Source organism: Salmo salar, chromosome 11 (assembly GCF_965601325.2).
Source record: "Salmo salar chromosome 11, fSalSal1, whole genome shotgun sequence".
NCBI lineage: Eukaryota > Metazoa > Chordata > Actinopteri > Salmoniformes > Salmonidae > Salmo > Salmo salar.
The window spans coordinates 35,522,366-35,547,790 of record NC_138301.1 but is presented as its reverse complement, the minus strand read 5'-3'; the positions used below and the strand labels follow the sequence as shown (position 1 = coordinate 35,547,790).

Here is a 25,425-nt window from a genome sequence, read left to right as displayed (position 1 = left end):
AGGTTTGGACTTTTAATAATATATAGCCATTGATTCTTGAAGAATATACTGCAAATTATAAATGCCTCATGAGCTGTCTAACCCCATCAAAACCCCAAATATAAGCTTATTTTACAACATTGTTTGTAAACAAATTAACTGAAAACAAGCACTGTATAGCATCATTTTGAGATCATGGATGTTCAGTCCTTGCATCCATAGCGCTCTCTGAATTTGAGTGGTTACACTCATCCAGCCCCAACACTAGCTGTTTAAACAAAAAAAGTGTCAGGGTGACGCTTTGTTATCGTTTGAACTGCAGATTGCCTGATTAAATAAAGGTAAGCATCATTGGTTTGAAATGAACTGCAAGGAGCAGAGAACAGTGCTGCTTGGGTAAAAGGAGATGCAAGAGAATGTGAACGTTATATATGCATTCGGTTTTCCAATCCCCACCCAGATACACACACAGGACCCCATTTGTTAATATCCCAACAATCAGAGAGGGAGAGAGAGAGAGAGGGTCAGAGAGAGAGAGAGAGAGAGACAGTCAGAGAGAGAGAGAGAGAGAGAGAGAGAGAGACAGGGTACGAGAGAGAGAGAGAGAGAGAGGGTTCGAGAGAGAGAGAGAGAGAGGGTCCGAGAGAGAGAGAGGGTCCGAGAGAGAGAGAGAGAGAGGGTCCGAGAGAGAGGGGGAGGGGAGAGAGAGAGAGAGAGGGCCCGAGAGAGAGAGAGAGAGGGTCCGAGAGAGAGAGAGAGGGTTCGAGAGAGAGAGAGGGTACGAGAGAGAGAGAGGGTACGAGAGAGAGAGGGTTCCGAGAGAGAGAGGGTTCCGAGAGAGAGAGGGTCCGAGAGAGAGAGGGTTTGAGAGAGAGAGGGTCCTGAGAGAGAGAGAGAGTTTGAGAGAGAGAGAGAGAGAGAGAGGGTCCGAGAGAGAGAGGGTCAGAGAGAGAGCTGGTCGGAGAGAGAGAGAGAGAGAGAGAGAGAGAGAGAGAGAGAGAGAAGTCATGCAGAAGAACAGCTCCTGACTTGTTATAACTTTTTGGTTGTTAAGAGCGAGATTGACACGACTAAATTAGCAAAAATGTATAGGTAATCAAATTGTACAACTGAAGATTAACACAGGAGGAAAATATTAACAGAGAGTGAGTTAAAAGACCAATCTTCATCGTGGTAGCTATCCAAATTCAAATCTATCAGTTAGCTTACCGTCTAGCTCTAACTGTTTACTGGTGGTAACCATAGCAACATGGCCGCTGAGGCAGCGCTAGCAGCGACAGCAACGGCAGCGACTGAGAGACTCAAGAGAATCAATTTTAAACACAGAATTCTGAGGGAGAACCCAGAAACTTTGTTTGCCGATTGCTCACAAAACGGGACTGTTACAAACCTGTTATTTTACACAGACCACACTACTGCCTGGCATACAGCTGTAACCAGGCAATTCAGCTATACCACAAAGAAAGGCATCTGCAAGGGAAGACAAATCCACATTTTTGAGGACAGCGATAAGGACCAGGAAAACAGGTTTCTGACTGTAAACATGTATCAGAACGGCACTATCATGGTCCAGGGCAGTGAGGCTGCACTCAACTCCTTTGTGCAGGACTTCCCCACCCTAAGGAAGATAGCACAAAGCAAAAAAAGAAAAGGACAGCACCCAACCTCTCCCCTCACCTCAGGCACCCCAACAGCAGGGCTATCTTCCCCCCTGCCTGCCTACAACCACCATAGCCAAGACCACACTACCATCAGCCTGTTGAGAGACAGGCTGGCTGTGTTAGAGGTATGGGTTACTGAGCTGAAGGAGCAGCCCCCCAGCTACACCACCACCAGCCCAGACACAGAGCTTCTACAGGACTAGATCAACCAGTGCAGGACCCAGCTGAAGAACTCTGTCCAGGAGCTGAGAGAGAGCCTTACCACAGCTCTTGAGGAAGTAAAGGCCACCATGAGGAGAGAGCTAGTGCAGGTAAAGGAGGAGATGGCAAAGGAGTTGTCTGTCATCAAGAGGGTGCTACAGCACAGAGAGCAGACTGTAGAGACTCCTAGAGAGAAGCTGCAGCCCCTCACCACCCCTAACAACCCCACTGACCTACCTTTACCCACAATCCCCCCCATACTGACAACACTTTACCCACACCCCCAGTCAACAAGGAGGCTCACATGGAGACATCTACTACAGAGAGAAGCTCTCTGGTCCCCACATACCCCTCCATGTACACAGGCCCTGTGTACTCCAGCCCCAGACCGTAAACACACTAATCTGGTAAAACCCACTGAGGTGGCCATCCTCATTGACTCAAATGGGAAATTCATCCAAGAAGATAAACTCTTCCCCCAACACAAGGTGTGCAAAATATGCTGCCCAAAAACACAGGATGCACTCCACATCCTGTCCCAGCCTGACTTTGGCACACCAGGCCACATCATTTTTCACACTGGCACCAACAACCTGCGAGAGGCGCAAGAGAGAGTAGGCAGCCTGGTCAACAGAGTAGCAGAGAGGGCCTCTGAGTGGTTCCCCAACTCCCACATCACCATCTCCACTCTGCTGCCCCGCAAAGACTTTCATCCCCGTACCATTCAGAAAGTCAACGCTGACATCACCAGAGGGTGTGGCCTACTCCCGAACGTGCACGTTGCTCACCACCCAACAATCACCCCAGAGCATCTGCATGACCACTCCCACCTGAGGAAGCAGACAGTAGGGATGTTTGCCAAGTCTCTAAAGGACGTGGCACTTGGTAGACAAACACCCCATGCCGCACTGGACAGAGGAGCACCCAGAGACCCCTACCAGACCACTGCACCACCAAGGAGCCCCAGGCCCCCTCAACGCCCCACCAGACCCAGCGCACCCCACAGGCCCCACCCACCACCAGAGCATCACCACTTCCATCGGCTTAGCCAGACCGGACCGGGCCCAGCCTACTACCCCACACCAGACCACCACCTTCACCAGACCAGAGAGGAAGCCCCACGACCCAGAACTGGCCCTCCCCCACTCCACAGGGCCCAACAGCAGGACCAGCGCAGCTACGCAGAGGTCGTCAGAGGACAGGAGAACCCTGTAGGATTAAGTGAGATTAAACAGCTCCTCCAATACATCTGCACTACACACACACACCTATTGTACTAGAATTTACTTGTTCAATGAATAGGAATATATATATATATATATAAAGGTTGATGAGTTTAGGCCCTGAATGTTCCACATGCTAACTGATAGCGATTTCATGTTGCAAAAAGAAAGAATAGCAGTCAGAAATACAGTAACTACTAACTAATAAGTTGTTAAGAGAGAGATAAACAGGATATCAGCTAACATTTTTTCTGTTATATATATATAACAGAAAAAATGTTAGCTGATATCCTGTTTATCTCTCTCTTAACAACTTATTAGTTAGTAGTTACTGTATTTCTGACTGCTATTCTTTCTTTTTGCAACATGAAATCGCTATCAGTTAGCATGTGGAACATTCAGGGCCTAAACTCATCAACCTTTGGACTGAAGAGTTTAGCACTGGAGTGACATTGTCACTCACTGTCCCACAGGCTACAGAGAGGTCATTGTGCCATCACAAAAACACAGCTCTGTCAATAGAGGCAGAGACTCTGGAGGGTTGATCATTTGGTACAAATCCGAACTACAAAATCTAATAGATCCCCTCAAAATTGGTAAATATCACATTTGGTTAAAACTAAAAAAATAACTTGTACTGACAGAAAAAGATGTGTTCCTTTGCGCAGTATATATCCCCCCCTCAGAATCCCCATATTACTCAGAGGAGATCTTCCCCACCCTTGAGGAAGAGACGTGCCATTTCCAGGCCCAGGGAAATGTGCTCATCTGTGGGGACACAAATGCGTGCACAGGAACACTACCTGATCTAACGAGCACACGAGGTGACAGCTTTATTACAGGCCATACTCTTTCTAACTGTCTTAATCTCCCCCATAGAAACAACAGTGACAGCACCATCAACAAAAACGGAAGGGATCTTTTGCAGCTCTGTAGAAGTCTAGGTCTGTACTTTGTCAATGGTAGGTTACGGGGGGACTCTTTGGGGAGATTCACCTACTGCTCACCTCTTGGACACAGTACAGTAGACTATATGATCACAGACATGGACCCTTTCTCTCTCAGCTCATTCACTGTCAAGCCACTAACACCTCTGTCTGATCACAGCCAAATTACGTTGTTCCTCAAAAGAACAGACATGGAAACAACCACACATTCACAGCCCAGTAAGCTGTACAACATCAGAAATTCATACAGATGGGCCCAAAACAGCACAGAAGATTACCAGAAAGCAACCTGGAACCAAAATATCCAAACACTCTTAGATAACTTTCTGGATACCACATTCACTCACAGTAAAGAAGGCATCAATCTAGCAGTACGAAACATCAACTATAAAACATCAACTATATATTCAGGCAAACGGCAAAAGAAGCACAATTGAAATTGATAAAAAACAAAACAAAAAAATCACAGATGACAACTGGTTTGATGCAGATTGTAAAATTATAAGGAAAAAACTTAGAACACTATCCAACCAAAAGCACAGAGACCCAAATAATGGTGAATTACGCCTTCATTACTGTGAGAGTTTAAAACTCTATAAACATACACTCAGAACAAAAAAGCACAGTACAACAGCAAGCAGCTGGCACTAATTGAGGAGTCCATAAACACAAACAACTTCTGGAAAAATTGGAAAAAACTAAAAAAAATCTACACAAGAGGAATTAGCGATACAAAATGGTGACATATGGACAAACCATTTCAAAACACTCTACAACACCGCTCAAATTGACACAAACGCAGAACAACACCAAATTCATGAGAAGTTCACGGTTGACAACTCCCTTGTGTCCTCCTCCCAGAGTGCTAAGAACCTTGGCGTGATCCTGGACAACCACCTGTCGTTCTCCACTAACATCAAGGCGGTGACCCGATCCTGTAGGTTCATGCTCTACAACATTCGCAGAGTACGACCCTGCCTCACACAGGAAGCGCCGCAGGTCCTAATCCAGATACTTGTCATCTCCCGTCTGGATTACTGCAACTCGCTGTTGTCTGGGCTCCCTGCCTGTGCCATTAAACCCCTACAACTCATCCAGAACGCCGCAGCCCGTCTGGTGTTCAACCTTCCCAAGTTCTCTCACGTCACCCCGCTCCTCCGCTCTCTCCACTGGCTTCCAGTTAAAGCTCGCATCCGCTACAAGACCATGGTGATTTCCTACGGAGCTGTGAAGGGAAAGGCACCTCCATACCTTCAGGCTCTGATCAGGCCCTACACCCAAACAAGGGCACTGCGTTCATCCACCTCTGGCCTGCTGGCCCCCCTACCTCTGAGGAAGCACAGTTCCCGCTCAGCCCAGTCAAAACTGTTCGCTGCTCTGGCACCCCAATGGTGGAACAAGCTCCCTCACGACGCCAGGACAGCGGAGTCAATCACCACCTTCCGGAGACACCTGAAACCCCACCTCTTTAAGGAATACCTAGGATAGGATAAAGTAATCCTTCTAACCCCCCCCCCCTTAAAAGATTTAGATGCACTATTGTAAAGTGGTTGTTCCACTGGATATCATAAGGTGAATGCACCAATTTGTAAGTCGCTCTGGATAAGAGCGTCTGCTAAATGACTTAAATGTAAATGTAAGTTGAATGGATTAGAAAAAGCTATAAAGGACAATCAAAATCCATTGGACTCCCCAATTACTGACCAGGAGCTCTATAAGAAACTTCAGGCCCTCAAATTTAAAAAAGCATGCGGACCTGATGGCATCCTAAATGAGATGCTCAAACTCACTAGTGCAAAATTTCAATTGGCTATATTAAAACTGTTTAATTTGATCCTGAGTGTAGGTTATTTCCCTGACATCTGGAATCAAGGACTCATAACCCCAATCTTTAAGAACGGAGACAAATTTGACCCTAACAATTACAGAGGCATTTGTGTGAACAGTAACCTGGGGAAGGTTTTCTGTAGTATCATCAATGTAAGAGTTCTAAACTTCCTTAACCTGTTAGGGCTAGGGGGCAGTATTGACACAGCCGGATAAAAAACGTACCCGATTTAATCTGGTTACTACTCCTGCCCAGTAACTAGAATATGCATATAATTATTGGCTTTGGATAGAAAACACCCTAAAGTTTCTAAAACTGTTTGAATGGTGTCTGTGAGTATAACAGAACTCCTATGGCAGGCCAAAACTTGAGAAGATTTCATGCAGGAAGTGGCCTGTCTGAGAAGTAGTGTCTCATCTTGGCTCTTTTTATTGAAGACTGAGGATCTGTGCAATAACGTGACACTTCCTACGGCTCCCATAGTCTCTCAGAGCCCGGGAAAAAGCTGAACGATATCGAGGCAGGCTCTGGCTGAAACACTTTATCGCTTTTGGCAAGTGGCCGCTCAGAGTACTATGGGCTTAGGCGCGTGCCCGAGTCGACCGAATGCTTTCTTTTCTTTTGTCTGTTTACCTAAACGCAGATTCCCGGTCGGAATATTATTGCTTTTTTATGAGAAAAATGGCATAAAAATTGATTTTAAACAGCGGTTGACATGCTTCGAAGTACGGTAATGGAATATTTAGAATTGTTTCGTCACGAATTGCGCCATGCTCGCTACCCTTATTTACACTTTCGGATAGTGTCTTGAACGCACGAACAAAACGCCGCTGTTTGGATATAACGATGGATTATTTTGGACCAAACCAACATTTGTTATTGAAGTAGAAGTCCTGGGAGTGCATTCTGACGAAGACAGCAAAGGTAATAACATTTTTCTTATAGTAAATCTGACTTTGATGAGTGCTAAACTTGCTGGGTGTCTAAATAGCTAGCCCTGTGATGCCGGGCTATCAACTGAGAATATTGCAAAATGTGCTTTCACCGAAAAGCTATTTTAAAATCGGACATATCGAGTGCATAGAGGAGTTCTGTATCTATAATTCTTAAAATAATTGTTATGCTTTTTGTGAACGTTTATCGTGAGTAATTTAGTAAATTCACCGGCAGTGTTCGGTGGGAATGCTAGTCACATGCTAATGTAAAAAGCTGGTTTTTGATATAAATATTAACTTGATTGAACAAAACATGCATGTATTGTATAACATAATGTCCTAGGGTTGTCATCTGATGAAGATCATCAAAGGTTAGTGCTACATTTAGCTGTGGTTTGGGTTTATTTGACATTATATGCTAGCTTGAAAAATGGGTGTCTGATTATTTCTGGCTGGGTACTCTGCTGACATAATCTAATGTTTTGCTTTCGTTGTAAAGCCTTTTTGAAATCGGACAGTGTGGTTAGATTAACGAGAGTCTTATCTTTAAAATGGTGTAAAATAGTCATATTTTTGAAAAATTGAAGGTTTTGCATTTCTAAGGTATTTGAATAACGCGCCACGGGATTACACTGGTTGTTGAGTAGGTGGGACGCAAGCGTCCCACCTAGCTCATAGAGGTTAATAAGCACAATGTCTTGAGTAAAAGCCAAATTGGATTTATACCAAAACATCGCACAACTGATCATATTTACACCTTACACACCCTGATAGATAAACATGTCCACCAAAATAATACCAAAATATACGCTTACTTTATCGACTTCCAAAAAGCATTTGATTCTATTTGGCATACAGGACTGTTCTACAAAGTTATTGAAAGTGGTGTAGGGGGTAAAACATATGACATAATTAAATCAATGTATACTGGCAATACGTGCAGCATTAAAATTGGTAAGAAAAGAACAGAATTCTTTAACCAAGGGCGGGGCCTTCGTCAGGGTTGCAATCTGAGCCCTGCACTCTTCAATATTTACATTAACGAATTGGCCACTATTCTAGAAAAATCCTCAGCCCTTGGTGTTAGTCTCCACAATTCAGAAGTTAAATGCCTACTCTTCGCAGATGACCTATGCCTGCTGTCACCTACAGCACCTGGCCTACAGCAGAGCCTGGACCTGCTAGAGCAGTACTGCCAGACCTGGGCCCTGGCAGTAAACCCCAAAAAGACTAAAATAATGATTTTCCAGAGAAGATCCAGATCTCAGGGAATTAGACCAAAGTTCTCAATTGGTACAAAATATATAGAGTACTGTACACGCTACAATTACTTAGGTTTAAAAATAAGCTCAACTGGACACCTTAATGAGGCAGTGAATGAACAGAGAGAAAGCACGCAGGGCATTCTACGCCATTAAAAAGCTAATTAAAATACCTATTAAGATTTGGCTAAAACTAATTGAATATGTCATTGAACCAAATGCACTTTATGGCAGCGAGGTGTGGGGTCCACTTGCAAAACAAGATTTCATCAAATGGGACAAACACCCCATTGAAACCCTACATGCAGAGTTCTGTAAGATTCTCCTACGTGTCCAGAGGAAAACTACAAACAATGCATGCAGGGCAGAATTAGGCCAATATCCACTAATAATAAAAACTCAAAAAAGAGCAATTAAGTTTTGGAAACATCTAAAATAATCTCATATCATTACCAAGCCCTGCAATGCCAAGAGATGAGCAAAGAAAAGAGTCCCCTCATCCAGCTGGTCCTGGGGCTGAGTTCACAAACCTGTTCTACTAACACACTGAAGCCTCAGGACCAGAACATCCAATCAATCAGAATAAACCAAATTACAACACAGTCAAAACAAAACTACATTGCTTATTGGGAAACACAAGCACAAACACAAAGCAAAATGCAGTGCTATCTGGCCCTAAATCGACAGTACACTATGGCTAAATATTTGACCATGGTTACTGATCAAAACCTTAGAAAAACCTTGACAAAGTACAGGCTCAGTGAGCACAGCCTTGCCATTGAGAAGGGTAGACACAGGAAAACCTGGCTCCCTGAAGAGGAAAGGCTGTGCAACCACTGCATAACAGCAGAACCTGAGACGGAGCTGCATTTCCTGACAAAATGTAAAAAATATAAAACAATTAGAGAGTGTCATTTCCCCAAATTTGAAACCCTTATTCAAGGTTTCAAAGACCTCTCTGATGAGGACAGGCTACCCGTCCTGTTGGGGGAGGACGCAGAGAGCTGTGTGTTGCTGCCTGCCATAAGTTGAGGGACAGTGTCTGACAGACCAATAAACCTGCACATGTACTCTACTGTATGACTATTGTTATTGTTGAATGTATGGTTATTTTGACCCTTGGTTATTGTTGTTACTGTTGTCCCGTTGACAATTTTGATTCTCATTTTTATTTATTTTTTATATTGTAAATATCCAAAATAAGCTTTGGCAATATGTACATTGTTACGTCATGCCAATAAAGCAAATTTAATTGAATTGAGAGAGAGAGAAAGAGAGAGAGAGAGAGAGGGTCAGAGAGAGAGAGACGGTCAGAGAGCGAGAGAGGGTCCGAGAGAGCGAGAGAGGGTCAGAGAGAGCGAGAGAGGGTCAGAGAGAGCGAGAGAGACAGAGACGGTCAGAGAGAGAGGGGGTACGAGAGAGCGAAAGAGGGTACGAGAGAGGGAAAGAGAGGGTCAGAGAGAGAGAGAGAGGGTACGAGAGAGCGAGAGAGAGGGTCAGAGAGAGAGAGAGAGAGAGGGTCAGAGAGAGAGAGAGAGAGGGTCAGAGAGAGAGAGAGAGAGAGAGAGAGATAGAGAGAGAGAGGGTCAGAGAGAGAGGGAGAGAGAGAGCGGGTCAGAGAGAGAGGGAGAGAGAGAGAGAGGGTCAGAGAGAGAGAGAGGGTCAGAGAGAGAGAGAGGGTCAGAGAGAGAGAGAGGGTCAGAGAGAGAGAGGGTCAGAGAGAGAGAGGTTCAGACAAAGAGAGAGGGAGAGGTTCAGACAAAGAGAGAGGGAGAGGTTCAGACAAAGAGAGAGAGAGAGGTTCAGACAAAGAGAGAGAGAGAGGTTCAGACAAAGAGAGAGAGAGAGGTTCAGACAAAGAGAGAGAGAGAGGTTCAGACAAAGAGAGAGAGAGAGGTTCAGACAAAGAGAGAGAGAGAGGTTCAGACAAAGAGAGAGAGAGGTTCAGACAGAGAGAGAGAGGTTCAGACAGAGAGAGTGAGGTTCAGACAGAGAGAGTGAGGTTCAGACAGAGAGAGTGAGGTTCAGACAGAGAGAGTGAGGTTCAGACAGAGAGAGAGCAAGTCAGTGAGGGTCAGACAGAGAGAGAGAGCGAGTCAGAGGGTCAGACAGTGAGAGGGTCCGAGAGAGAGAGACGGTCAGAGAGCGAGAGAGAGAGAGAGAGACGGTCAGAGAGCGAGAGAGAGAGAGAGAGACGGTCAGAGAGCGAGAGAGAGAGACGGTCAGAGAGAGAGGGGGTACGAGAGAGCGAGAGAGAGGGTCAGAGAGAGAGAGAGAGAGAGCAAGAGAGAGGGTCAGACAGAGAGAGAGAGAGTCAGAGAGGGTCAGACAGAGAGAGTGTCCGAGAGTGCGAGAGGGCCTGAGAGAGGGTGCGAGAGAGTCAGAGAGAGAGTGCGAGAGAGCGAGAGAGGGTCAGAGAGAGAGGGAGAGACAGGGTCTGAGTCAGAGAGAGAGAGAGCGTTCGAGAGAGTCAGAGAGAGAGAGAGCGTTCGAGAGAGTCAGAGAGAGAGAGAGCGTTCGAGAGAGTCAGTTCGAGAGAGTCAGTTCGAGAGAGAGAGAGAGTCCGAGAGAGAGAGAGTCCGAGAGAGAGAGAGTTCGAGAGAGAGAGAGAGAGTCTGAGAGAGAGAGAGTCCGAGAGAGAGAGTCCAAGAGAGAGAGTCCAAGAGAGAGAGAGAGTCCAAGAGAGAGAGAGAGGGGGGGGGTTCGAGAGAGAGCGAGAGAGGGAGAGAGAGGGTCAGAGGAGGGTTCGAGAGAGACAGACGGTCAAAGAGCGAGAGAGAGAGACGGTCAGAGAGCGAGAGAGAGAGGGTCAGAGGGAGAGAGAGAGAGAGAGGGTCAGAGAGAGAGAGAGATGGTCAGAGAGAGAGACGGTCAGAGAGCGAGAGAGAGAGGGTCAGAGGGAGAGAGAGAGAGAGAGGGTCAGAGAGAGAGAGAGAGATGGTCAGAGAGAGAGAGAGAGAGAGATGGTCAGAGAGAGAGAGAGAGATGGTCAGAGAGAGAGATGGTCAGAGAGAGAGAGAGAGAGATGGTCAGAGAGAGAGAGAGAGAGATGGTCAGAGAGAGAGAGAGATGGTCAGAGAGAGAGAGAGAGAGAGAGAGAGAGAGAGAGAGAGAGAGGGGGTCAGACAGAGAGAGAGGGTCAGACAGAGAGAGAGACAGAGAGAGAGAGTCAGAGAAAGAGAGAGCATCAGAGAAAGAGAGGAGTGATTAGATAGTGGTAGATTTCAGAGGGAGGAGCGTTGGATAAAGACATCCCTCTATATTCACTTTACTCTGGTTGGAGAAGCTCACTTCCAATCACATGTCTATTTCCATTTCCACTACAGTGTGGAAATCAAAAATGGGGCCAGACATGATTCTCCTAAAGGCCCAATGCAGACGTTTTTATCATTTCTGGGTAACAATTAAGTACCTTACTGCGATTATTTTTGACAATTTTAATTGAAAACTAACAAAATAGCTTCATAGCAAAGAGCAATTTCTTAGCAAGAATTTTGCTAGGACTGTCTGGAGTGGTCTGAGTGGAGGGGAAAACTGAAAACTAGCTGCTATTGGCAGAGGTTTGGAACTTTTTCTTATTGGTGATGTCACCAGGCAGACCAAAACAGGTTGAAATTTCAGGCAGTCTCTTCAAACCGCTCTTACACTAAAAGGCTATTAACATAATTTTCACAATATTATTCCAACCACAGTGTGGAAATATATGTAAAACACAGGAAAATCCATTTTTTTGACTGCACTGGGCCTTTAATGCCTTTTTTTTGTAAATAATAATGTGGTTCAGAAAACACCCAATGTGAAGGTATTGGCTTGTTGGCCCTTTTTTTATTATTGGCGATCGGTTCATGGCTTGGATCACCCTTTTAACAACGGTCTTTTGAATAAAATAAAGTTGAGCACTTTCCACTACCCTACAGGGTGGTTCCTCCCCAGGCACAAACCCAGCACAGAATACAGAGACACAATGATTTACATTGAGTGTACAAAACATTAAGAAGGGCTGCTCTTTCCATGACACAGACTGACCAGGTGAATCCAGGTGAAAGCTATGATCCCTTACTGATGTCACTTGTTAAATCCACTTCAATCAGTGTAGATGAAGGAATTTTTTTGCCGTGAGAAAATTGAGACAAGGATGGTGTATGTGTGCCATTCAGAAGGTGAATGGGCAAGACAAAGGATTTAAGTGCCTTTGAATGGGGTATGGTAGTAGGTATATGTTATAACCACCCTGTGAAAGAGGGTGTCCATCTTGAGAAGGAGAGTGTGAGAGATGCATCCTTAAGGGAAAGAGAAAGTGAGGGATGGGGAGAGAAAGAGGGAGGGAGAGATTTGTCCTTAGAGGGAGAGTGAAGCATTAACATAGCCATTGGAGCTTAATGAAGAGCACTTGAGAAAGCCCTCAGCTGTAGCCAGTGAAAGAGGTGTGTGTGTGTGTGTGTGTGTGTGTGTGTGTGTGTGTGAGAGAGAGAGGGTCTGTGCGTGTGTGTGCATACATGTACGTTTGAGCGCACATGCGTGTACGTGTGTAGGTAGAGCAGAGTGCGGGCCCACCACTGAATGACTCTCTGACCTAGCCGCGAGGCGTCCTCATCCTCTGTCCACCACTGAATGACTCTCTGACCTAGCCGCGAGGCGTCCTCAGCCTCTGTCCACCACTGAATGACTCTCTGACCTAGCTGCGAGGCGTCCTCATCCTCTGTCCACCACTGAATGACTCTCTGACCTAGCCGCGAGGCATCCTCATCCTCTGTCCACCACTGAATGACTCTCTGACCTAACCTGGAGGCGTCCTCAGCCTCGCACCAGATCATCAGCAAACAGTAGACATTTGACTTCAGATTCTAGTAGGGTGAGGCCGGGTGCTGCAGACTGTTCTAGTGCCCTGGCCAATTTCAGGCTGTATCACTGTAAAAAGCCTCTGTCCACCACTGGGTCAGAAAACTAACACCCTCTCCTCCTCTCTCTCTCTCCTCCTCCCTCCCCTCCTCCATCTATCTTCTCATCCTGCACAGAACCAACTTGGACTCGGCTCTTCACACAAGTGCCATGAACCCCCAGGACCCCTTTCACATAAACCAGCAGATGGGCCGAGGGCCCCCCCAGTGCACCGGTGAGAACACACACAGCATCTGTACACATACAACCATCTACACACACGCTGTCTTCAGAAAGTATTCACACCCCTTGACTTTTTTCACATTTTGTTGTTACAGCCTCAATTTAAAATTGATTAAATTGAGATTTTGTGTCACTGGCCATAATGTGAAAGTAGAATTGTGTTTTAAGAAATGTTAACAAATTAATTGAAAATGGAAAGCTGAACTGTCTTCAGTCAATAAGTATTCAACCCCTTTGTTATGGAAAATTCAGGAGTAAAAATTGTCTTAACATGGACTCTGTGTGAGAAAGTGTGTTAACAGGCGTCCTTCCTAACTCAGTTGACGGAGAGGAAGGAAACCGTTTAGGTATTTCACCATGAGGCCAATAGTGACTTTAAAACAGTTAGAGTTTAATGGCTGTGATAGGACAAAACTGAGGATGGAACAACATTGTAGTTACTTCACAATACTAACCTAAATGACAGAGTGAAAAGAAGAAAGCCTGTACAAAACACAAATATGACAAAATATTTGTATTCTGTTTGCAATATGGGACTAAAAAGTAAAACGGCAACAACAAAAAATTAGCAAAGAAATGAACTTTATGTCCTGAATGTTTGGTGCAAATCCAGCACAACACATCACTGAGTATCACTCTTCATATTTTCAAGCATGGTGGTGGCTGCATCATGTTATGGGTATGCTTGTCATCAGCAAGGACTAGGGAGGTTTTTACGATAAAAACTAAACTGAATAGAGCTAAGCACAGGCAAAATCCTACAAGAAAACCTGGCTAAGTCTGCTTATCAACAGACACCGGGAGACAAATTCACCTTTCAGCAGGACAATAACATAAAACACAAGGCCACATCTACACTGGAGTTGCTTACCAAGACAACATGGAATGTTTCTGATTCAAAAACCAATTTGACAGAGCTTGAAGAATTTAGAAAAAAATGATGGGAAAATATTGTACAATGCAGGTGTTGTGACGGCCCTGAATTTTCCTGAACCGTCTCAGTGCTTCTCCTTCCAATAGGGCGCTTCCCTTTAATTCTTAATTAAATAGTGCTTCTCCTTCCAATAGGGCTCTTCCCCTTTAATTCCCAATTAAATAGTCAGCATCAGCTGCGCAAAAGTGGGGTTGTGATGGAAACGTGAATGAGGATGTGTTCAACCCTCAGTTCTGAAGCTTCTCTCTTCCGTTTGTTGTGTTGCTTTAAAAGTGTGCTTTGTGTAGCCTAATAGCCAGTTTTACCCAGGATCGGATCCACTCTTTGCGTCCGTGGACTACACCTCCCCGTTGTTCTTCGTGGCCTTTCTCCGCTGGAGATCTGTCGGCGGATTGGCTTGTCTGACTGACTACAACCTTTTTTGTATACGGTATTTCATTTGTTTTGGTGTGATGTATACCGTGATGATTTCTGTAGTTGAGGACTTATTGAGATGTGTGGTAAAATAGTTATTTTGAGTGTATGATTGACACTGGGTTTACGCTACACTGGGATGAACGGACAAACATTGCGTGACTAAGGTCACTTGAGTTCCCTGAACTTGTTTACCGGGCTGGACTTTTTAGGCCCGAGGTACAGGACATTTCTGGAGGAACCAGAGCTGTTTAAAGCTCATTATTTGTTATATTGTTGTGTGTGTGTGATCATTTGTTAGTAATACAACCACGCAAACGAATACAGTTGTTTTGTAAGTTATTTCCAATGTTTTAAGGGTTTATGAAAAGTGTATTTCCATCCTGACTTTTACATGAGTCCTTTGTATTGGTGTAGACTTGACGGACCAGATGGGACTCATTTCCTCCCAAACTAAAAGGAGAAACCAATATTTTCTCTGGTAGGCACAACCTACCTGGCACCCCTATAAATGATAACCTCAAGTCAAAACCGTTACAGTGTGCAATGCTCTTACAGACTTACCCAGAAAGACTCACAGCTGATTCTAACATGTATTGACCCAGGGGTGGGAATACTTATGGAAATTAGACATTTCTGTATTTAATTTTCAATACATTTTCTAAAATTACTAAAAATATGTTTTCACCTTGTCATTGTGGGGTAATGTGTGTAGATGGGTTAAAAAACTAATATTTAATCAATTTTGAATTCAGGCTGTAACAACTAAATGTGGAATAAGTCAAGTGGTACAAATACCTCCTTCGGCACTGTATATTGTTTAAACCATTACAATACTATGTGGTGATTGTGGACATCCTCTAAGCATCTGTATGGTTGGTTACATTCTGTATGTATGTACGTGTCTGTGCCTGGTTTCACATGAGTGCACACAGACAAAAAAGACACATCCCCACACTCTCACAGTACATACATTCACACCCATCTCCAGGCCTTTACTTAACCGTATTGGAGGAAAAGGTCCATGGTGGTCCTCCATTGGAGGAGGAGAAGATGAGAGGAAAGATGAATTGAGAAAAAGCCCCCCCCCCCCCCCCCCCCCCCCCCCCACCCGGTCCCCCCCCCCCCACACACCCCCCCACCCACCACCCCAAACACCCACCTCCTTCAGTCCAGCCTCCCTGGTGATTCCCTATGCCGAGGTGCATCATGGCGGCGGGCAGGTTGCCTGTGCTGCTGCCCCCGCTCAGGTTGGGGTGGTAGCCGCCCCCTCCATGGTGCCCGTCGTCTGGGTCCAGGGGTGTGGGCAGCGGTGAGGGGAAGTGCAGGTTGCTGAGGTCTGGCAGGGAACCGCCCGTGTTCAACGAGCCCTGGTAGTTGGAGAGGCCCGCGTTCTGCTCTGGAGACGGGAATATACTGAGGACAGGAGGGGAGAGAAAACCAATTATGAAGCAGATTTTAAAAAAGGGGAACTTCATTCAAAAGGTTTAATATGCATCTGGATGGGTAGAGGGGAGCAGGTCAGCGTTTTTTGTCATGAATCTTGTTCTGGAAGCAGCTCTGCAGAGCGGTCACTAGATGGCACAGCCACAAAGTAATAAAATCAGATTTTAAACCTAACCCTAACCACACCGCTAACCCTAATGCCTAACCTTAACCTTAAATGAATGAATTTTTACAATATAGCCAATTTTGACTTAGAAGCTGGCCTATATAAGGGAAAACCGCTAAGTTCTGAACAAGACTCATGACAATAAACATCAATGTGCTATAGGAGAGGGAATGTAACATCTGTGACATACTTTTGGGTGGAGTTATGGCCTTTTTTGTTGTGTGGCTAAGGCATTGTATGTGAAATATACTAAATAAATGTTATCAATAATGTTATCAATAATAGCATTGGTGAGAAGTAATGTTTGTGCGTGGATTACCATGTGTGTGAGTGGACTTCCCCTTTAAATGTAACAGCGAGTGAACATTTGCATCTCTGTTCATTCAAGCCTTCAGTGAGATAACTGACTCACTGCTCTATAGTAGTGACCAGCAGCCCACTGTCATGACGTTGGCCTCTTTTGGTACAGGGAGGACAGTTGACCCCCTCCCAATTGCGCACCCCCCCCCCCACCTTCCCCCCAATCCACCCTGTGTGTAAAGGGTCGTAAAAACTCTAAAATTCCAGGAGAGTCTCTGGCCACATGGCCCATAGAGAGACACAGGAAATTCTTCCAACTCATAGAATTGGAGAGCCAAGCGACATTTTGTGTTCTGGAGAAGGTATGGAAGATTGGTGAAGAATCCAGCTACGAACTGATCCGCTTGGTACAATTTTGTGATACTCAGAAGAGACAATATAGCCATATTACCATAAAACTGTTTATATAATAGCATCATAATGGTTGTATAGAATGTATTAATAAGGATAAAGCTTTTGTAAGACATTGAGATGCTATGCACTGATGTAATGTGATAGATTTGGTTACAGAAATACAATTCTAACTCAGTCATAGGCACGCCCCCAGGGACCCATACAGGACCAGGCGTCATTTGACAAGCCTGTTCTATGGGCACTATAAAACACCCCCTGATTTACATTTCCTCAGGCCAGGCCTACACTCCGTTGGCTAATAGGTTTTACCTTCCAATTCCTCTACTGAAAGTGAACCATACCACGTGGTTAACTTTTAGACTATTGATACCGACAGAATAAGAACAAGTCTTTGATATTAATTATTAGTCTGCAGCTAAGTAAATTATATCATCGAACGCGAAGACCAACGAAACAACCATTCTATGACGACATTAATGAATGTCGCTCTGAAAGATCCATTCTAACCGAGAGAGAGAGAGAGAACGCGGACAAAACTCCCCAACAGAACAGAACTCTCGAACAAGGATCACGACGACACATGAGCGTAAATATATATATTGATTGCAATTGTTCCCGAATGAGTGAGCCTTCAATTGTCAATTGTTAATATTAATGAACTCTGTGTAAACTTCTCAGCTGACCGTTTATGACCCATTGTCTAACAGACCAGCCATGCTTGTTAGCCAGTAGGGCACATTACTATACCAATCCTTTGTGACGATAATTACTGTGTGTATGTTTTTCTGTTAATTACTTAGTGTAGTAAATAAATGATTTTAAGACAATTGATGTATGGATGATTTTAGTAAAGACTGGGTTCGTGCAGATACAACAATTTACGACGTTTGGAATGAGACTGGACTAGAGGTAAATACACCATTTAAACCAGAAGATAATCGGCCTATACTATAATAGAATATAATATTATAGTACAGGAAAGTTATATTAGGAAAATTATAGCTTTGTAATCTGACTATTCTCCTTGGTGCCCCGATCTCCTAGTTAATTACAATTAAACGATTAATCAGTTTAATCGCGTGATAATAATTACTGGGAGTTAATTGATAAACATGTCTTCCGTTTAATGGTACCCAAAGACACGACACCACTGTACTGCACTGCTTGACCCAACAAACACACACAATGTTGAAAGAATATGTTGATACAGACATCAACAATATTGACACATACACACACAATGTTGACAGACTATGTTGACACGCACATCCACAATGTTGACACACACACACACACACCATATATGGATCACATCCCAGTCTTTCTCCCTCTCAGACAGCTGTCACTGAGAATCACAAATAACTTGTCTCATAATGATGACTGATTGTTGTTTAAACATAGTGCCCTGTATGAGTGGATGGAAGATGGATCCTGAAGACTCACTTGATTCCAGGCACTTCACAGGATTTGGGCCGTGATGAGAGGGATTGAACCTATAATAGAGAAACAATTAGGTGATTAAACTGATCAAAAGCAAAAAGAGTGATGGAATCTCAAAATGACTAATCTAACTACTGGAATATTTAGTCAACAGTCTAAGTGTTATGGTCCTAGAACATGAGGCAGAATGATGTGCATTGGAAGCATGCATTCATTAGTACTGCAGCTTTTATCTGCAGAATTATCTCATCCCAAAAGGCTTCCATGTCTGTCATTATGTCTTAAATCAACCCACCCCCCACGTCCCTCTCTCCAACCAATGAGAGATGACACACTCATCATGCACACACACACACACACACACACACACACACACACACACACACACACACACACACACACACACACACACACACACACACACACACACACACACACACACACACACACACACCCTTCTTGGCCTCCCACAGTTGCTTGGGCAGGGGCTTGCTGACACCCATCAGACCCTCCTCATTAGACAGGGATGGGAAGGAGAACACTGGAGAGAGGAGGAGGGGGAGAGAAAGAGAGATTAGAGATAATCAACTCCTCACACACATCTCTAGTTATTCCCACCTATTGAAAGATCAAACGACTGCAGATCAATCTAGACTAGAGGTTATCAAGTGTTTGGACACCATGGGTGTTTCTTAATATGCATACTACCGTGTTCCACACTCTCATGCTCCGCGTGCATTCTCCGACCACGTTCTCTTGAGTACGTTCTTGTGAGGACGAGTACGGAGAATGCATAACACATTACATTTGATAAGCACTCGCACTCCCCCTACTGTATTACCTCACGCTGCACCTCCCCATTCACTGACCCTTCTTCCAAGATACACACAAAGCAAACGTTTTTCTTCCTAATTACCAGCTAGATATGTGAATTGTAATAATCCAGTTAGAAAGCTAGTTAAACAGGCAAAAATGAGCTAAATTCTTCATGGGTAGCTAGCTAACAATTCTTTGTGACTATCTGGCTAGCTAACAGTACTAGTAGTTAGCCCTATTGACTTACTATGGGCTTATTATGGGCTTGCATCGAAGCATACTTCAAAATATCTACAAACAGAGTACGCATTTGAGAAGTGCCCTGCATGCGCCATTTCGCCTACTTTGATTTGGACGCATACTCTGACCCTCCCGTGCACAGAGCACAATAGCATGCATTTTGAGACACACCCAATGACTCAGGGGATCTGCATGCAGGATGCCTAGGCAGTGTGTGTCCATTCAGGTATTGGGTTGTAAAGGTCTACGATGCTGTGAATGAAGCACGTCTTGTACGCTGACGCACATCTGTACATATACCAGGCAGCAGCACATCCAGTGGCAAGCACCGTCACACACACATTATGGCCAGAGATCTAGGGGTGTGGGTGCTAGGGGGCAGCAGAAGGCCTCTTCTACACTTGTGTTGGGAGAGATGGAATCAGGGATGCGGCAGAGGGGGGAGGAGTTTCAACTCACCATCTCCAGAGCCGTCCACCTCCGCCTCGTTCACACTGGCTGCACTCCGGCCCCCGCAGGAGAGAAAGGGAGAGAAGGATCAGATAAAGGAGAGAGGAGAGAGCAAGAGAAAGGAGGGGGAGAGAGGCAAGGGGTGAAGAAAGCAGAGGAACATTAGACAATCACATACTTTCACCAGCTGCTCAGATCCAGCCCACTGTGTTCACTTCACTGACAAAATAATCAACCCTTTGGACATCAGCAGCAGGCATTTTACCTTCAATATGAATATATTACCACTTCTTAAAAAACGGCAGCTGGATTTAGCATAGGTATCATGTTATATAATATGACTCCCAAATGGCACCCTTTCCCCTATGTAGTGCACTACCTTTGATCAAAGCCCATAAGGCTTAGTTTAAAACGAGTGCGCTATGTAGGGAATATGGTGCTATTCAGGACAAAGAATCATATTATACAGTCTTCTTATTATTGTCCAACATTTCAGGAAGTTGTTGGCACCTTAATTGTGGAGAACGGGCTTGTGGCAATGACTGGAGCGGAATCAGTGGAATGGTAATAAAATACATCCAACACATGGTTTCCGGGTGTTTGATGCCATTCCATTTGCTCCGTTCTGACCATTACTATGAGCCGTTCTCCCCTCAGCAGCCTCCTGTGTCCAACATCAATTCCGGTTGTCTTTTCTAAAAAGCTAAACTCACTGGGGTCAAATAAATAAAGTATATATAGTACTGTAGTACGGTAACAACACGCTGATTTAAGTTATACAAGGTGAACCCCTAGAATGTGTGTTGTGATCTCAGTCCTGGGAAAGAGGGGGGGAAGGCGGAAGAAAGAGGGCCATTTTTTTTTTTATTGGCTAAGTGACCATAGTCCCAGTGAGAATAAAGAGAGGACCATTGTTTTTCCCTCGCCACAAAGATCCCAGTGAGAACAGAACCCCTTTCTTTTTCCTCACTCTCACTCTCTCTCTTCCGCTCTCCTCACACACTGCAGGCTGGCTGCCAGGCATCCGATCCTCCCCTCTTTCTGTTTACTTCTCTTTTTTCCGTAGTTCACTCTGCCTCTCCCTCTTCTAACCCTTCTGCCATATTCTCTCAAAGCCTCTTATAACTGTCTCTTTCCCTCTGCCTTGTTCTCTTTACTTTCCTGCATTCTCTCTTCCTCTTTTCCTACCATCGTCCTCCCTCATTCTTCTGTCCTTTTGTCTCCCTCTTCCCCTTTCTCAAGAACCTGGACCACGTTCAGTAGACAAACGTTGTGGACCGTTTCAGATAGAAATGTCATGAATAGAGCAGTTAACGTGATTCCTTGTTCACGTTAAGAGGCATGTTTGTCCTACATGGCATATTTCTATTTGAACGGTCCACGACTTTATGCCCAGCTCTCCACTCAGCCAACCGGCAGGGAGAGAAGGCAATGGGCGGGAGTCCAGCGTCCCTTAATTTCCTCTCAAATGTGACCAGTCACAGAGACCTCTTGGAGAGATGCCACGGAGTGAAACGAGACCACTGGGACAAAAAATGTCTGTCTGCTGTCCCCACTCTTACTGTGGGACAGAATCACTGTAGTAAGGATTTGAGCTCAAGGCTTGTACTGATAGCACAACATAATTAAATATACCAAAAGAAGACAATGAGATGTTGGTTTGGGATCAGTTCTAAGGTGCACAACTCCCATCCTTTAAGCCCATAGTCCAAGTTTTTCCCCTTCTGATTGGATGGCTAGTGCACAAATACGTGTTCCCAGGTCTAAACCAATCAGTGACTTAAAGCAGCATACCCTCTGCATCCACTGCAGACTGGAGTTGTGCCCTCGTCGTGGGTCGTGTTCATTAGGGCACAACGTAGCAAACTGTTTTGCAACAAGAAAATATTGAGTGTTTCTTACAAAGTCCAGGTAGTCTTTTCCTATTTCAGTCCATGTTTGGTGCCTAATGAACGCAACTACTGAACGTTCCCATGCATAGCCCTGACTCACGTCTGTCTGCCTGCCGGGATGGACGTTGGGATTGGTAATCAGACTGGCCAGTTTAATCAGACACTGGCTTACCACCTCTCAGTCTCACTGTAACCCTCCTGACAGGTGACAAGCCCTCTGGGCCTGATAGGACACTGTACGCTGCAACGTACCACCCTTCGCTCACCTGCAGGGGCAGCAGTGAGCTGCTACGGTTTGCACCAGTAGTTCCCAAGTATTTGCATTTTACCATTTACCACACTATTTTTTGTCAGGTGCTGTTATCCAGAGCGACATACAGTCAGTGCATTTAGTGCAGTGACCCTCCCCCCTAAAGGCTTTTGGGGTTTAGTCGTGATCTTCTAGATCATCGAAATATGTTAATTTTTGTATACTTTTTTTTTTTTTTAAAGGCGCAGCCCATTCTTAATTTTATTTATTTATTTTATTCCACCTTTATTTAACCAGGTAGGCAAGTTGAGAACAAGTTCTCATTTACAATTGCGACCTGGCCAAGATAAAGCAAAGCAGTTCGACACATACAACAACACAGAGTTACACATGGAGTAAAACAAACTTAGTCAATAATACAATAGAAAAATAAGTCTATATACACTGTGAGCAAATGAGGTGAGATAAGGGAGGTAAAGGCAAAAAAGGACATGGTGGAAAAGTAAATACAATATAGCAAGTAAAACACTGGAATTGTAGATTTGTAGTGGAAGAAAGTAGAAAGTAGAAATAATGAGGTGCAAAGGAGCAAAATAAATAAATAAATAAATACAGTAGGGGAAGAGGTAGTTGTTTGGGCTAAATTATAGATGGGCTATGTACAGGTGCAGTGATCTGGGAGCTGCTCTGACAACTGGTGCTTAAAGCTAGTGATGGAGATAAGTGTTTCCAGTTTCAGAGATGTTTGTAGTTCGTTCCAGTCATTGGCAGCAGAGAACTGGAAGGAGAGACGGCCAAAGGAGGAATTGGCTTTGGGGGTGACCAGAGAGATATACCTGCTGGAGCGCGTGCTACGGGTGGGTGCTGCTATGGTGACCAGTGAGCTGAGATAAGGGAGGACTTTACCTAGCAGGGTCTTGTAGATGACCTGGAGCCAGTGGGTCTCGCGACGAGTATGAAGCGAGGGCCAGCCAACGAGAGCGTACAGGTCGCAGTGGTGGGTAGTATATGGGGCTTTGGTGACAAAACGGATGGCACTGTGATAGACTGCATCCAGTTTATTGAGTAGGGTATTGGAGGCTATTTTGTAAATGACATCGCCGAAGTCGAGGATCGGTAGGATGGTCAGTTTTACGAGGGTATGTTTGGCAGCATGAGTGAAGGATGCTTTGTTGCGAAATAGAAAGCCAATTCTAGATTTAACTTTGGATTGGAGATGTTTGATGCGAGTCTGGAAGGAGAGATTATAGTCTAACCAGACACCTAGGTATTTGTAGTTGTCCACATATTCTAAGTCAGAACCGTCCAGAGTAGTGATGCTGGACGGGCGGGCAGGTGCGGGCAGCGATTGGTTGAAGAGCATGCATTTAGTTTTACTTGTATTTAAGAGCAGTTGGAGGCCATGGAAGGAGAGTTGTATGGCATTGAAGCTCGTCTGGAGGGTTGTTAACACAGTGTCCAAAGAAGGGCCAGAAGTATACAGAATGGTGTCGTCTGCGTAGAGGTAGATCCGAGACTCACCAGCAGCAAGAGCGACATCATTGATGTATACAGAGAAAAGAGTTGGCCCAAGAATTGAACCCTGTGGCACCCCCACCCCCTTAAGCCTCAACCCCATGGGAATTGTCATGAAGTTGGCCTGTGGGTAAGGTTTATGACCCCCCATAAATACCTTTCTCCCTTCCCCTCTCTCTCTGACCCTACTGAAGGACTTTTGAATAGCCTTTGTTAAATATAGAGAGTCTGGGAACATCAAACAAGTGGGGGGAAAGGAACCATATTTCAGTAATAGAACCAGTTGGAAATATACCAGGTACTTAATGAGTATGGATGTCAGTTCGGTTGTCATCTGAGACATTATGACTGATGACAGGACGACATAAACTGTACCTGGGAAAGTCTACACATTCTAGTTATCAGATTCACATCGAATTGTTGTGCAATTTAAATGTTTGATATTGAAACGGTTTGTTAGGAGATTAAATGTAATTTTAGCTTCCAAATGAGAGAATTGTGTTTTCATAAGGAAAGAGCCCTGACCAATCAGTGGCCCGCCCCTGTGAAGAGACAGGGGTTATAAACGATGAAACACACCCTTCTCCCCTCGCCACTATATAAGTCAGTGACGAAAACGTAACCAGCCTGTTCCGAGTACGTGAGGTCTGCAGCCTCTGCGTTAAAAGGACACACATGTCAAGTACAGAACTAAGCCAACCTCAGCGTGAGCTTTGGTTGTGAATGGTATGAACTTTGAACTCTGATTCACTACAGAAGTGATACTTCCTAGCCGTTGAGTTAGCAGAGGCCGCTGTAGACATGGGCTAGGAAAGGACGGACAACGTATTCAGTCTAACACACAATGAAGATACTACAACGTATCCATTTTACCACCAGTGACATTCTTCCGAGGACAGGAAGATCTCTGTTGGCCAACACGGCCAGCATCTACGACCAACCTACCGAAGCGCAGCTCAGATAAAATATTTATTGCATTTCCCTTTCCCAAATGGGCGGTAATTTAGAATGCATAAGATTCTGTATTTACGATGGCATAGCTGTTTTCTGTTTCCTCAGTCTTCCCGCTCTTTCATTCAAGCCCAACCCCCTTTCTTTGTGTAACAAGCCACCATGCCGGTTTAGCCCACTAGGGCACATTCTCCTATCATTTCCTTGTAACCATATCTGTTTTGTTATGCATTTCTGTTGAATTATTTAGTCTAGTAAATAAATGGATTTTAAGACAATTGATGTATGGATGACTCATAGTGAAGACTGGGTTCGTGCAGATTTACGACGTTTGGAATGAGACTAACGTGAGGTAAACTTACATCATTAAAGGAGGCTAATCGATCAGATATTATAATATCTGAAAGTTATATTAGGAAAATTATAACTTTGTAATCTGAATATTTTCCTTGGTGCCCCGACCTAGTTAATTACAGTTACGTGATTAATCAGTTTAATCGCGTAATAATAATTACAGAGAGTTATTTGATAAACATGTCTTCCGTTTTAATGATGCCAAAGACACGACAGAATACTGCCGATATATGGCTGACTGCCTGCAACCCAAAAGTGTATCTCAACCAACTCCGGTATTAGACAAACACTGCTCTAGTACTACAGAAAGGCATGTCTCTACTTGCTCTGTAGTCAGTTACACTCCATCTGTCCTACGCTCTCTGCTGTGTCTTCACATGGCATGGACACACAAACGTAGGCCTATGCATCTTGACACACAAACACACACACACACACACACACACACACACACACACACACACACACACACACACACACACACACACACACATTCCTTCACAACAAATGGTGTCCCATACACTCCTCCTTATTTATTTGGGCAACAAAGCAAAACATTTTAATTTGTCTCCATACTACAGTATTTTGGATTTGAGATCAAATGTTTTATGAGACGACAGTACAGAATGTCACCTTTTATTTGAGGGTATTTTTATACATATCCGTTTTATTGTTTGGAAATAAAA

The 25,425-nt window shown here is 44.5% G+C and overlaps 2 protein-coding genes across 3 annotated transcripts in view; both read right to left on the bottom strand.

Moving 5' to 3' along the window:
* Positions 1–18,345, bottom strand: part of LOC106572427 (CREB-regulated transcription coactivator 3) — a 35,175-nt gene extending 16,830 nt beyond the window's left edge. For both annotated transcript variants that reach the window (XM_082957895.1, XM_082957896.1), the window contains exons 1-2: positions 18,275–18,345; positions 15,668–15,921 (exon numbers count right to left, since the gene is read on the bottom strand). In XM_082957895.1, the coding sequence (XP_082814021.1) occupies positions 15,668–15,716 (49 nt within the window). In that variant the 5' untranslated portion in view covers positions 15,717–15,921; positions 18,275–18,345. The remainder of the gene's footprint in view (positions 1–15,667; positions 15,922–18,274) is intronic.
* LOC145858883 (CREB-regulated transcription coactivator 3-like) overlaps positions 15,866–25,425 on the bottom strand; it is a 33,648-nt gene continuing 24,088 nt past the window's right edge. Inside the window, exons 4-6 of the mRNA XM_082957543.1 lie at positions 19,787–19,825; positions 18,726–18,812; positions 15,866–15,921 (exon numbers count right to left, since the gene is read on the bottom strand). Coding sequence (XP_082813669.1) covers positions 15,866–15,921; positions 18,726–18,812; positions 19,787–19,825 — 182 coding nt within the window. The remainder of the gene's footprint in view (positions 15,922–18,725; positions 18,813–19,786; positions 19,826–25,425) is intronic.